The 13,812-nt window shown below is 40.2% G+C and overlaps 2 protein-coding genes across 4 annotated transcripts; one reads left to right on the top strand and one right to left on the bottom strand.

Annotated features, from left to right (window-relative positions):
• Positions 1-185: 185 nt before the first annotated feature.
• slc25a51b (solute carrier family 25 member 51b) lies at positions 186-5,998 on the bottom strand. Of its 2 annotated transcripts, none has more exons than XM_006781439.3 (2): positions 5,848-5,998; positions 186-4,315 (listed from the first exon to the last, which is right to left on the bottom strand). In XM_006781439.3, exon 2 carries the CDS (start codon positions 4,261-4,263, stop codon positions 3,331-3,333), a length of 933 nt encoding a protein of 310 aa, XP_006781502.1. In that variant the 5' UTR covers positions 4,264-4,315; positions 5,848-5,998; the 3' UTR covers positions 186-3,330. The 2 variants fall into 2 exon arrangements, with proteins under 2 accessions (XP_006781502.1, XP_006781503.1); XM_006781440.3 differs by lacking the exon at positions 5,848-5,998 and adding an exon at positions 5,328-5,579.
• Positions 5,999-6,011: 13 nt separating this feature from the next.
• Positions 6,012-13,688, top strand: ints10 (integrator complex subunit 10). 2 transcript variants are annotated; one of them, XM_006781443.3, is made up of 18 exons: positions 6,012-6,648; positions 6,734-6,801; positions 6,880-6,983; positions 7,089-7,228; positions 7,311-7,392; positions 7,478-7,618; positions 7,785-7,959; positions 8,875-9,044; positions 9,151-9,290; positions 9,381-9,534; positions 9,629-9,711; positions 10,386-10,541; positions 11,256-11,364; positions 11,547-11,626; positions 11,782-11,944; positions 12,057-12,150; positions 12,447-12,515; positions 13,082-13,688. In XM_006781443.3, exons 1-18 carry the CDS (start codon positions 6,520-6,522, stop codon positions 13,236-13,238), a joined length of 2,214 nt encoding a protein of 737 aa, XP_006781506.1. In that variant the 5' UTR covers positions 6,012-6,519; the 3' UTR covers positions 13,239-13,688. The 2 variants fall into 2 exon arrangements, with proteins under 2 accessions (XP_006781506.1, XP_006781507.1); XM_006781444.3 differs by lacking the exon at positions 12,447-12,515 and having other exon boundaries at positions 6,014-6,648.
• Positions 13,689-13,812: the final 124 nt, after the last annotated feature.

Consider the following 13,812-nt stretch of genomic DNA (forward strand, 5'->3'; position numbering starts at 1 on the left):
TATGAGATCATAAGAGATATCACTGCACACCGATATTCAACCACATGGTGAATATTTCACTTCAGCAGATAAACTGTTTATGAATCTCATAGCCTCTGTACCATCTTTATACTCCAACTCCAAAAGTCTTGGGTCACTCCTTATTTCTTTATATGTTGCAAGGAAAACTGTAAATTGGTGCAACAATTTATTGAAATGTATGTAAAGATACATGAAACATACAGCATAAAATGCAAAAACAATTCTAGTGAACTTGAAAGTCAATATTTGGTGTGACCACTTTCATTCTTCACCATAGTGTGAACTCTCTTAGTAAATTCTTTAAGTAGTGTTCAGGAATGGTTCTCCAGGCTTCTTGAAGAAATAGCAAAGTTCTGATTTGGCTATTAGGTCCCTTTTGCTCCCTTCTGTATCAAGATGATCCCACCCTGCTTCAGTAATGTTGAGGTCCAGGCTCTGCGGAGGTCAATCCATGACTAATGGTGCTCCATTGTGTGCTTGGGTTAATTGCCATGCTTAAAAATGAAGCTATTGCCACTGAGATGCTTTCTAGATGGCAGATCAAAATATGATGGGCTTTTCTGCATTTGTAAATCCATCAATTTTGACAGGATCCCCAATACAACTGGCCATGAGAGACTCCACCACGTTTACACACTCCTTGCAGAGATATGCCAAGTATTCCTCTAATAGCACTTTGGGAATGCCTTGTTTACTACCTGTCAAACTATGTTGTCTGCTGTTTTCCACAGATTTAACTGAGGAAATTATTATGTGGTTTTGCAAAAGGCTACTAATAACAACGCTGCTACAGATATAATTTAAAACTGGTTTTTGCTAAGTTGTCTGTCAGATAGCTTAGCACTTCTTGAGTTTGCTGTCATTTTAATGCTTGAATTATCCATAGGTTAGATAGCTTAACAAATAAAATAAAAAACATTGGCCTGAAAATGGTCAGGTACAAGGACTGGACTGAAGATAAGAGCAAAAGCAGCTGACATCAAAAACTACCTCTACGAAGCCAGGAGAACGATTGCCCAAGAGCAATATAACAAATCTGGTTTATTGAAAGCATAGTATAAAGAAATGAGGGGTGGCTCAAGATTTCTGCAGAGTACAATAAGGAATGAAGATTGTAGGATTGTTTTTTCAGTGTTAATTTCCTACAGTTTCAAGATGGCAATGTTTATCTATGCATGAGGCCACCCCCTCCCCTTTTTGCTTTTTTTGGTACTGGTCTTCAAACTATGTGGAGAGCCAATTAGCAGAGTTCAAGCAATATTTCTGCTACTATGATTAAAACTGATTTTTAGATAAATTTGCACATAAAAAAGTTAGATTTCATCTAAGACAGCAGTCAGAAGGACACTTGATGTGGTGCAAAGAGAGCTGAGAGGCTTTGAAGCAACAGCAGTTCAGCGCTTCTTGATCTAAAGTCCCTCTGTCAGATTGTCCTTAATCTGATCATTATCTGCTGTCAGACTTCTTGACACAGTAAGCTAGAAAGTAGTACTCTGCGCTGACCCAAAACTCAGTCTCAGTGCCGACTTGATGTCATTTCTTTTAAACAAAAATCCTTGTCACTTACAAAGAAGGGATTATAATTAATAAAAGGGAAAAACAGGTCGGATAGTTTACACATTATCATTGTATGACTCATAGGTACAGAGCAATGAGACAGAGGTCACAAAACATACACAAAAACAGTTTCATAACATATGTGTGTCTCAGTTACGTAAAGGAAAATCTTTCTTCTCTCTAGGTGAAAAAATGACAGTCAGCTCATTTTTCCTGAAGTACTTCTGTATTTATTCAGGTTTTAACTGAGATTTAAAACATTTTAGCACAATTACTAACGTGACATTTAAATTTTGTAGTGATCCAGAAACTTTTGCTTCAGGAAAGTGATAAACAGCGTTATTTGATACACTTTTGAAGAGGATATTAGAATGAAAAGACTTGAAGAAATAGGCCAAGTGATCCATTTACATGGCAGCTTGAGCTTTTTGTGCCACTGAACATTACCCTCTGTCCTCGTCTTCTCTCTGTGCCACTACTCTGAAGCCTCTCTCTCAAGTGTCCAAGTGGCATGCCTTTCCTCTTCGGGCTCTCGAACTCAGCAAGAGCTGCAGTATGGTGACTGCAGCTACTCAAGCTTGAAATCTGAGCCCATTATGTCAACAGATGTTACAGACAGAGGGGAGAGCAAGCGTGACAAGAGAAGATATTAAAGTGAGAGCAAAAGGGGAAGAGATACATAAATAAAATAAATGGCAGTAAGTTTTAAAAAAAAAGAAACAACCAGTGAGGAACATTTGTCTCATAGCCAATAAAAGAGCACTAGTGATGCAGGACTCAACCACAGGTCTTCTTCTCCTATTTGCCATCTTACACATCAAGACTGTTTTTTTTCCTCCCTGTATTTCAATTACAAAAATTGACAAGAGAGTACACCACAGGGCACTTATCAAAACACACACACACAAAAAAAACAAAATAAACAAAAACAAAACCACAAAACCAAAAAAAGGAAAAGAAAAAAAAATCCACACACTGGCAATAGCACTTCAGAAAATAAATCAAGACAAAACATTATTTAACAAAAATGTCAATTAACTGACTCACGTGTGAAAACTGAGACCTTTTTGTTGTAAAAAATAGAAAAAAGGGGAAAAAAAACCTTCTTATTTCTTTTTTCCTTTTGATGAAAATTCCTAGACTTTGTGCACTGCTAATACTGATTTCAACAGTCACTTAAACATTTGCCTTCTTATGTCTTACTTCAATCTGAACTGGTGAGCACAAGAACAATGCTCTAAACATGGGGAAAAAGCACAAAGCTGTTTAAGTGGCAGAACTTATCTTCACAGGAGGCGGCGCTCTTGGTCAAACAAACGTCACAGCAAACAGCATGTCCACAGAGAGGGATTCTCCCACAAAACAGGAAATCACTCAAGTTTTAAAGTTTCCTTTTAAATCTTTGAAAAAGATTGATGGAGTTTTGTTTGCGTCCTCAAACTTTACAACACAGACCAAACACGGGCATATTAACTGGACCCTGGCACAAGTTTTGCCTGCTTTTAACAATTTGACAACAGCAGAAAGTAACAATAGCAGGCAGTTATCTTACAGTGACTGTTGGCCCCAGTCAGAAGTACAACTTGGCTGTTATCTTTTAGTTCTGGAAATGTTGGACAGCAAGTGCACCGACTTTACTTTACAACTTCTCATTTGTCACTTTAGACTGGCTCTGTTCCTCCGCTCAACACCCCTCCCTTAAAACACTTTCTCTTCCACTCTAGATCTCATTTGTCCTCTCCATTCCTCTTCTCATAAGAGCTTCAGCAGCAGCTCATAGGTGGCATTGATGATCCCCCAGGAGAGAAGAGAGCGATGGTAGTTGAGGTGAGCTCCTCTGAACAGCATGGCTATACTGCCACCCCTCTCTCTCCACACTGTTAACAGCACCTCTCTGCAAGGATTGAAGGCTCCACCCACCTGAGACTGAGCCCGCGATTTGACTACATTTAACGGGTAGAACATGATGCCAAGGCCTGCCCCCAGCAACCCTCCGCAAACAAAATCATTAACCAAGTTACCTGCCTTGCTAGTAGCTTCTGGGAGCTGCTCTTTAATGGGTCCCCTGAGCCCAAAGAAGAGAACATTGCTAGGGCCATTGCGCAGTAGTATGGGCACAAGGCCACGGTAGCACTCTCTCACACCATACTCTGTCACAAGTGTCCGGAAGGTGTGTGCTGTGTTGTTGAAGCGCCCGTGGTGCCGGTGGTCTTGTAGGAGAGTCTGCACACGCTCAAACGGTGTAAGGATGGCCTCTGCAGTTCCTGCCAAAGCTGCAGCAAAGCTTCTTGTAATCAGCTCTGGCACGCCACTGCTCCCAGCCTGGTCTAGTAAGACTCTAGAGAAGTCCTCATACAAGCCAAACATGATGGCTACTGTAGTGCTCTTTTGGAGAAGTGGGGGAAGTAAGCCCCGATAAAGATTCCTCAGTCCATCCCTCTGGAGCTGTCGCACCGCATCGATGGCCAACACGCCATGCAGCTGCTGGCGGAAGAGGACTTTCTGGATCGGAAAGGTCAACAATATATTGGTAAAAGCTGCAAGGGAACCGCAAACATAGTGCTTCCCTTGAGGTCCAAACCTGGTGGTCAGAATGCCAGCAGACAACAGGGAATGGCCTCCTTTTGTCAGGGCTTGGGTCTGAGGTGTCCGTGCTGACTCGGAGTCCATGGTGCTAACAGCCATCAGAGGCCCGGTGCACCACAGCCTTATCCTCTAGCATCACATCAACACACTTCTGTAAATTTATGAAACACATTAGAAAGAAGAAATATCAGCAGGTGTTTTTTTTTTTCTCTCTTCACCCAAACAAAGATATTAAGTATGACATTATTTGTGAAGTACAAATAAAAAATAAATCTGTGGCTCATATTCTCTAAATGTGGCCTAAAGCTGGCTGAACTTTTCCAACTCAATAACCTGCCTTAGACTTCTACAATTACACTGCAACAACTGGCAACTGATAAGAGAATTACACAACTTAGCAGCCTGATACATGCACGCTACGTCATGAGGGAAGCAAACCTGTTATGTACAGACTACACCCTTTATTTGCCTTGAGCATTAAGTTTAGTTATTTATACAAAACATGCAACGCATACATCCTGTGACATACAATAACAGCAGTACAAATAGATGCTCCCACCAAAATTATAAGAAATTGTCAAAAACATCTTTAGTATATAAAGCAACAGAAAGGAGAAGTGGTGGTAATGGTGCAAGGTCAGGAGAGGTCAAAGGAAATCTACCAAAAGACTCTTGACACAGTTTTAAGTCAGTATTACAACACGAGAGGACCACATGGCTGCTTTTGCATGAAACTGCATTGTGACATTGAAAACATCTGCAAGTTTAAAGTAACCAATATTTTTGTATCTCTGCGCCTCTTTGTTGCAGATTTGCTTCCATGATATTTTAGAAGAAATTACCCAACTTCCCTGCGATGAAAAACGTACATTTCATATCGAAGCATACAGATTACTGTTAGAATTGTGACATCTAATCAGAAATACAGTCCAACCATCACTTTTATTATGCTGCATCTTGCATGTTATTGCATAACTAAAACAATAAGTACATTACATTTACTTTGGATATTCGACTGCACCTTCTTGCTTAAAACCTCTACATTTACTTTAAAATAAGTCATAATCTAACACAGTAAGGTACTATTGTCGCACTAAATAAACTATTACTCATAATCTTATTTTGATCTTGATATTTTGACTCAAATTTGAGCGGAAACAAACCATCTTAACACAACCTAATCTTAGGCGAACACGCCCTCTGTGTACCGTTTCTTTAGGATTCAGTAACGTGTCGCATCATGTCGGTTACGCAAACAAGATTTTTCCAAGTCTGGTACAAATAGCAAGACCTCTCGAACATAGAAACACTATTACTTATTTTCTGTATGAATTACTTAGTAAGGACAAACACATCACTGAGGAGTTAGCACGCTTAGCGTAGCAGCCACACATAGAAATGATGGACTGGTTCGCTAGCTCAACGGTGCTAGTACCTGCACCCCACGCTTACGTTTACGTTTAAGATAAAATGAGGAAGTGATGAGATATATAGTCACTGCATGCTACTCAAAGACATTTGTCCAACTAGCATGCTAAGTGGCTAGCAAGAAGAGAGTCAAACGGACAAGTGTTGATCCATGTTTGGTTGGAAATATGTCCGCTGCCACTGAAAGTCAACAGGCAAAATAAGAGTCGCGTAGTTTTGGTCACATAAGGACCTGGCCCACAACTGAACCTTTACCTGCAGTGAAACCAGCCGCTGTCCTAACCCTGGACAGGTAGAGTGCTGCTTTCTGCTGGGTAATTGGGCCACTACTGTAGGTCGTGTCTTCAGCCCTAACAAACGCAGTTGACAGCAGTGCTTTTCCACGCCTGCGCACTGCTGTCGATCCGAAACCGTATGCATGGGGTAACGGCTGATTCGGAGGTAGTTTTGGGATTTATTTTAGAATTTATTGTATTTAACAGTGCAAACCTCAATAACTTTAGTTTTTTAAATTTTCCAGATTTTTTTTAAGTACGTCATATCAGAATAGTCGTGTTACAATTGTTCTTATTTTTGTTGTTGTATTTTACCTGATCCGGTAGCCATTCGACGTAGCTGTCGTAAAACGACACAAAGCGTCGTCACGTCACTATCGTAAAGCTAGTGAGTGCGTCGGTAAATAGAGATTTATGTTTTACTTGCTTTCGCTTCTCATTATAAGCGTAGTAGTTATATTGAAATAGAATAGTTGGATAATAGGCGGTGGTCTGATGATCAGTTATTGCAAATATGCCGGCTGAAAACCAAATAGCTGACGCTAGCTAGCTAATGTGGCTAACTGTAGCGTTACATTTGGCTGCTACATTAAAACACGCTTGCATATTTTGACATTTTGTCACATCCGGCACCTAAACCCAGAAATATAGAATGTCAGCCCAAAAGGACTGTGAGTTTTTGGTTAAAAGAGCCCGGGAGCTGGTCTCTGATGATCCATATGCTGCCAAAGCCTGGCTCATCACTGCCAGGACCCTTTACCCTGCAGACTTCAACATACAGGTAACGCAAATCATCTCCTCTAGCTGCAAAAGCTGTCAGTAAAAACATCTTCTTACACATTGTGTTTCTGGACCTGTTTTTACAGTATGAAATGTACATCATTGAACGTAATGCAGAAAAGACAGCTTCAGCCGGGCGGCTGCTGTACGACATGTGAGTTACATTTTTAGCGTTAATGTCAAGTTTCCTATCCTGAGTCTGACCTCTTACTTAGTTTTGATTTTCCTTTAGGTTCATAAACTTTCCAGATCAGCCCATTGTTTGGCGTGAGATCAGTGTTATTACAGCTGCCCTGCGGAGTGACTCTCAGGATAAGCAGGCACAGTTTCTGAGAGGTGAGAGGGTTTTAACCCTTCATTCCATTCATTAAAAAGTGTGACAATGAACAATGCTTCTTGTGAAAATCTAAAGACTATTTTTTTATTTTATTTTATTTTCAGGACTTTTTGAGACACTGCCTGGTCGAGTGCAGTGTGAGATGCTGCTGAAAGCCACGGAGCAGTGTTTCAACACTTTGGAGAAGGCAGAGATGCTGCTGTTACTGCTGAAGCGCTTTCCAGAGTCTGTGGTTCAACATGGGGTATGTAATATTAGTATTTGCATTGTCTTTTGAAAACTATATGTAATGTTAAAAGCTATTAAAGAACCTGATGTGCTGTTAGGTCAATTTAGGAGAGACATTGCTGGAAGCAGAGGCATCAGAGAATTTGGAGACTCCTGTCAACTGCTTCAGGAAGCTTTTTGGTGAGTACATATTGTCTTTGAATCCATTTTATTTCATCTGAAAAAACAAACAACACTTGCTTCATACAGTTTTTTCCTCCTACAGTGTGTGATGTGCTTCCTTTGGTTATAAACAACATGGATATGCGCCTGCCTGCCAGCCTAATGCAGAAATACATGTTGAAAGCAGCAGAATTCTACATTGGCTATGTTACCCGTGGGCCCTCGCCGGATGGACAGATACAAGGTGAAGATACACTGTGGTGAACTTGTTCTTTGCTTTCTATTTTAGGGCTGTCACAGTGGGATCACTTTCACTCTTAAAATTTTCAGTTCTCTAGTGGGCTTTATAGTGAAGCCTTTGAAGTATTTATTTTTTCTATTTACTTTGTTTCTCTTGTTTTCTGTTTCAGGCTCTCAAGAAGGTGGTGCTCTGAAGTCACCGAGTGTGTCACGTGCTTCCCAGCGTTACGTGATTGATGGTCTGACAGAAAAATCGTCGGTGGTGGCAGAACCTTGGGAGAAACTGCTGGATATTCTTGCTGTGGTTGGGGCACGATGTGAGTGGCAGGGAGACAAGGGACAGAGGTAATCTATCACTCGGCCTGTCACATTGTTATTTAGCTACTGCTGTTGTTCCTGCACAAAGGTGACATAAAGTGTAGGATACTTTGCTCAGGGATACCTGATTTGTCTGATCTTGGACGCTAAGTGGGGTCAGGCCTGGAGAGTTTGCCTGGGAATACCAGGTCCTGTAAGCACATGACCTTTGGGTGGTTGTGGCTCAGGTTGTAGAGAGGGTCATCTACCAATCAGAAGGTCGGTGGATCGACTGAATCGCAAGTTTCTGTCAGAGCGTCCATCAGAGTGCTGGTTGGTGTGTGAATGCTAGAAAGCACTTAGGCATAGGTAAAAGGGCTGTATGAATGTTTGTGCGATTTGATAGAGCACTTTGAGTGCTCAGCCAGAAGGGTGCTTATCAGTCCATTAGTTTAGTAAGTACACTGTGCAAGTGGCATTGTTGAATTTTGTTACTACATTATATGTGATGCAGAATTATAAATGGTACAGGAATACTGTTGCAGTTGTCAATTATGGCTTCTTTTTATTGTGTCTTTTTGGTTTTCTGTTATGTGCTTTGTTATACTGTGAGCTTTTTATGAGGTATTTATGTTTTCTCTGAGAAACTGAATGCTATCTGCTACCTTCTTGTTTTATGTTCATGTGTTGTAAATGTTGGATTGAGTGTTTAAGGACCCCAGGAAGAATGCTTTTTTTAAAATTACATTACAAGTTACATTGTGGGTAATAAGTAAAAAAAAATCTTAATTTAATCAAAAACAAACACAAAAAAAACACCACATAATAAAACAAATATAATGTGCCCACATGTAAAATGTAAATAATAGATGGTTAAAATGTGGATCGTTCAATGACTTTGAAGTGATTATTTAAAATTAAAAATTTCAAAGGAATATTTTCATGTGTTTATTTGCACTGTAGGAGTTATATTGAGATGCTGCAGAGAGTGAAGGAGCTGTGTCGCTACCTGCCTGGTCTAGAAGGAGAGACGAGGGCCCGGTGCTGCAGTCAGGTGGTCATCTGTGCTGCACTTGTCCTCTTCCGTAGTGCCTTCTTCTACGTCTCAGCTGTACAGCCTGCACTGTTCCACGGTTAGCTTCTACCTTTGTAGATCTCCATCTTCATTTAATATATCTACGGTAATCTTTTGAGTAAAATGTTACAAACAGGTTTCAGTGTTATTTTTTTTCTTTTTAGGAATCAGTGGGTTAAGTTGCGGGCCGTGGATCCTTGTAGAGGATTTGAGCTCAGTGTACAGTGATGTGGAGGTGGAGCGAGGAGCACTGAAACATGCGCATAAGAAACGCAAACTAGCAGATGGAAGAGAGAAGACTATGGTGAGAAAAGTTTAGATATAAGTAAGACACTTTAATTATCCCAGATTGGGAAATTCTTTTGATTACATTTGGATCTGTGTGTCATTATAGAGCTCAGATGATGAGGAAGGTTTGGGGAAAGGCCGTGGTCGACACATTTTAGTAAACAAGAATGACATGACCAACTGGTCAGAGACTTTGGAGAGCTTTCGCACAGCGAGAGAAAGCTGGGACCTTCTTCACTCCCATGATGGTCTGGAAGCTGGTAGGAGATTTTTATGTTCAGTCATGTTGTCACTACATCAAAAGGTTTTTATCAGAACAGCTGCATTAATTGTACATTTTAATGTCTCTCAAAGAGTTCAAGAAGATCTGCGCCGCGTGGAAGACGGACAGCTGGCTGTGGTTCCGAATATTCCTCACCGACATGATTATATACCAGGCAAGAGTCATTTTTAATTTACCTTTTCTGTTTGTGACAAATCATCTGCATCCCTTTTATTTGTTAGCAGCAGCATCTTTAGCTTATTATCTTAGCTTTAGGATCAAAATATGCCATCATTTTAATACTGCTTTGAATTAAATAGCCCTGATCAATGTTGGGAAATGCAATTATTGCATAAGAAAGAACAGATTATACAGATGCAGGCACTCACTGACCACTTTGCCTTCAAAAATTCCCTGTGACATGGCATGTTATCCTGCTGGAAACAACCAGAGAAATCAGAAGATGGCTACTGTGGCAATAAAGGGATGGAGATGGTCAGCAAGAGTACTCAGTTAGGCTGTGGCTTTTAAATGATCCTCTCTGGAGTTTTTTGAGTTACCATCATCTTCCTATCAGCTCAAAGCCATCTGGACCTTCGCCTCTGACCTACAGATATACCTAATAAAGTGGCTGGAGAGTGTACATTTTAAGTTATATAGAATTTGAAGAATGAGGCAAATGCACGCCATAAAACTAAACACAACTGGTTGAAGTTGGCAGATGAAACTGGCTATTTTAATATAATTTAAATACACTTAAGCTAACACATTAATCAACATTTGGATATAATATCTTTTATAAGTTGTCTTTGGTTATATACTGATTATGTGCTAATGTATTATCTCCAGGGACAGTACCGCAAGGCCCTCTCTAGCCTGCACCAGATGGCTGCAGTGCAGCAGCCTCAGCCTGGGCCACAGAGTCCCTCAGGTCAGGCCAGTCTGGAGCACCACAGGGCCTTCATACAGCAGGCATCCTGCCACTACGCCCTGGGAGAGTACAGGGTATACACATGCACACAAACACACTCTTAGCATACATTATTTTGGTTTTGTCAGGAGACATGCATATGCTTATATGCCTTTCTTTTTCATAAATCATGTCAAATGTATTTATACAGTATGTTTTAAAACAAATGTAGCTGAGGGAAGTGATGAACTGAATTTGGGAATGTGCCCACAATGTTAAGGCAGAAAACTTAAATAAAGAAAATAAAGACAGTAATTGATTGAATATTTTAACTTTTTTATTTTTATTTTATGAAAGCACAGCTGGCAGGAAATATACTTTACTGTAACATTTATTGATTCACATTGAAACTTTTGATTTATAATTGGTCATATATAATTTATTTGTTTTATTTTTTTACATATATATTTACTTAAAATATGTGATTGTATAATAAAATGTTCTGCAGGCCATGTATGAAAAACAATTCAGTGACACTAACTGGCCTGAAGGTGGCACTACAGTTAAAATGGGTTAAATGTCCTAGATTCAATTCAGGTGTTTAGAACAACTTGCATCACTTTTATTCAATTTTCTCTAAACCAAGCTGACAGACCTGGTCCATCACAGGCCTGTCATTTAGTCAGTTTTACTATATTAGTATTCTGCTCATCAATAAAAGTTTTAGAAAGTTTCTTAGCCTAACAACATGTCCTTTGTCCAGTCAAATTGTGTGTAATAGTTTTGTATGGTGCTGTTTCTTTTGACAGATGGCCTGTGAGAAGCTGCTTGAAGTTGTCAGTGGCCTAGTACCCCCAAACCAGGAAGCACCAAAGACCCCAGAGGATCCGGTTAGAGTCAAGACCAAAACGAGGAAAGGTAAAAGTTTCCTGAATCTACTCACCGATTCTGTTTATGAACAGTTTTGATTTTTTTTTTTCTCGCTAATCTGAGATATGAATACGTTTGTGGCATCTTCATACAGACTCTGTATGAAGACGTCTGTATTTATATGTTGCTTTGAGTACTGTTAACATTCCCTGTTCTTTGGTTTTAACCAGGTAATGACTTGCGATTACTTCCGTGCACCAGCAAATCTGTGCTGCCGTTCTGTCTCCAGCTGATGCTTGCCTGCTTTAAGGTACATAGACAGGATACATCTGTGGAAATAAATGGGTGCAAGGGCTTGGATACGTTTTCTTATGCAGACTTTGAGGAGACAAGCTCCGTGCTGTAAGGCTTAATGAGGCTGTGACAATCTTTGTTTCCTTTTTTCCCCCCTTTTTGGCCAATCAGCTACGTGCCTTCACCGACAGTCGTGACGACCTGTCCCTTGGTCACGTGGTGGTGCTCCTGCAGTATGACTGGCCACAGGGCGAGATGCTGTTTTTAAAGGCAGTGGACAAAATCTGCCAACAAGGCAGCTTCCAGTATGAGAATTTCTTCAACTATGTCACCAGTATCCTTTTTGCATTCATTTCTTGCCTTTATTTTGGTGTAAATAGACAGTTCTCTTTGTGATTCCTTTATGTGTTGGATGTTGGTTTCCTTAAACTCGTGGTTTTTCTCAGACATTGACATGCTGGAAGAGTTTGCATACCTGCGTACTCCAGAAGGAGGTAGAATTCAGCTGGAGCTGCTGCCCAATCAGGGAATGCTGATCAAGTAAGCAACCTCCTTCCCATTATGAGTTTTTCTTTAGTTGGCATTGTGACTGCACTCTCCCTTTCTGTTGGTGTGCTTTTAAAAGAGGACAGTGCTACCGACTGATCTACATAGACAAGGCCCGTGGGGAAAATTGACCTTTTTAAACTGAAAAAGCTGTAAATGGAGTGGGCGTTTATAAAGAGAAGGAGTTCATGGTTTCAACTGTTTTCAGACTCCTTCGTTCATTACTGTAGAAGTTCAGACGTTTGAATGCACCCTCACTGACAGAGTTGTTGAATGTTGCTGTCCCTCAGGAACCCTAGCCCTGCCCTGGGGGTGGAGTTAAATACTCTCCTGCTACAAGGGGTGCAGACGATGGACAGGTACCCCAGGCCCCTCCTCCCACAGTCCCCATCCCGCCCCCACCACCCCACCAGTCACCCTTCCTTCTTCATCCCCAGCTTCAAGGCTTGTCATCCCCCAGTTTTAATTTGGGCCTGTCATTTTACATCAAGAGTTAGTCGTTCTTTGATTTCTGTCGGCGTTTGTTTATTTGAGCCATTACTCGCCTTTCTGTGGTCATCACTGTTGTTGTTACAGAAGACGATGTTGGTGTTTTTGTATAGTGAATTTAGTTATTTTGCCTTGTCATAACACTTGATCTCATTTCATGTGTGGACATGTTTCATGTGGTTTTGATTATTATTATAATGGAATGTTTTATTTTATGTTTTATTTGAAAAGACTGAAAATGCTGTTTGGCTGATTTATGTGTGTGTGTGTGTGTGTGTAAGGAAAATGTAACCTGAAGTATTTATGAGTTATTTTTATTGCATAGGTTATATAATCTAAGCCTCTGTTTATTTTAAGGTATCTCATAAAACCCTATTTCTGACTATGTCTATGTTTGCATTTATTTTTTTTTTAAAAAGTCTTTTTCCTCTTCCAGACACCACACAGTGACTCGAGGAATCACCAAAGGAGTGAAGGAGGATTTCCGTCTGGCCATGGAGAGGCAGGTGTCGCGTTGTGTGGAAAACTTGCTCGGTGTGCTTCACCGTTTCTGCATTAACGAGAAAATAATCATCATCCAGTCGCTCCCCTGACACCTGGACTTTAGCTTGTGAGGTTTCAGGCACAATTTAAATGCAAGTGGACTGACTTAATGACCAAGAAAGCTGATTCTCTGCAGACACATTTCCAGCTCTCTTGTCTTTCTCAGCCAGCACTGAACTCTTAACATGCAGGCTTATTCTTTACCTTCATAGTGAACTTCTCTTTTTAGAGTGTTAGCAACAATACTGATAGACAACTGCTTTCATTTTCACATTACAGTATGTGTATTTTTTCTTCATCAGTGGTACAAAGTAGAGATGGTAACATAAATAACTACCACATTTCATATTGTGATGTCTTGCCGGAGTCAGTAATGACAGAAAACTTAAAGTGCATTTTTGATACTTTTTGTTAGGTTAATGTTTTTGCTACAATCTTGAATCAAATTGTTAGTTTGTATGGATGTTTCCATTAAATGTTACTTGAATGGTTTAAACAGGTTTATGTGTTATTTCATAATTTATACATTGCAATCATATCAGATGGTCATTAAATGCTAATTAAACAAATGAGATAAATTAACCCTAAAAGGTGCCCGGTCTTTAAAGGTGCAGGGTAGCTATG

Source organism: Neolamprologus brichardi, chromosome 2, assembly GCF_056152115.1.
Source record: "Neolamprologus brichardi isolate AB-2024 chromosome 2, ASM5615211v1, whole genome shotgun sequence".
Classification (NCBI taxonomy): domain Eukaryota; kingdom Metazoa; phylum Chordata; class Actinopteri; order Cichliformes; family Cichlidae; genus Neolamprologus; species Neolamprologus brichardi.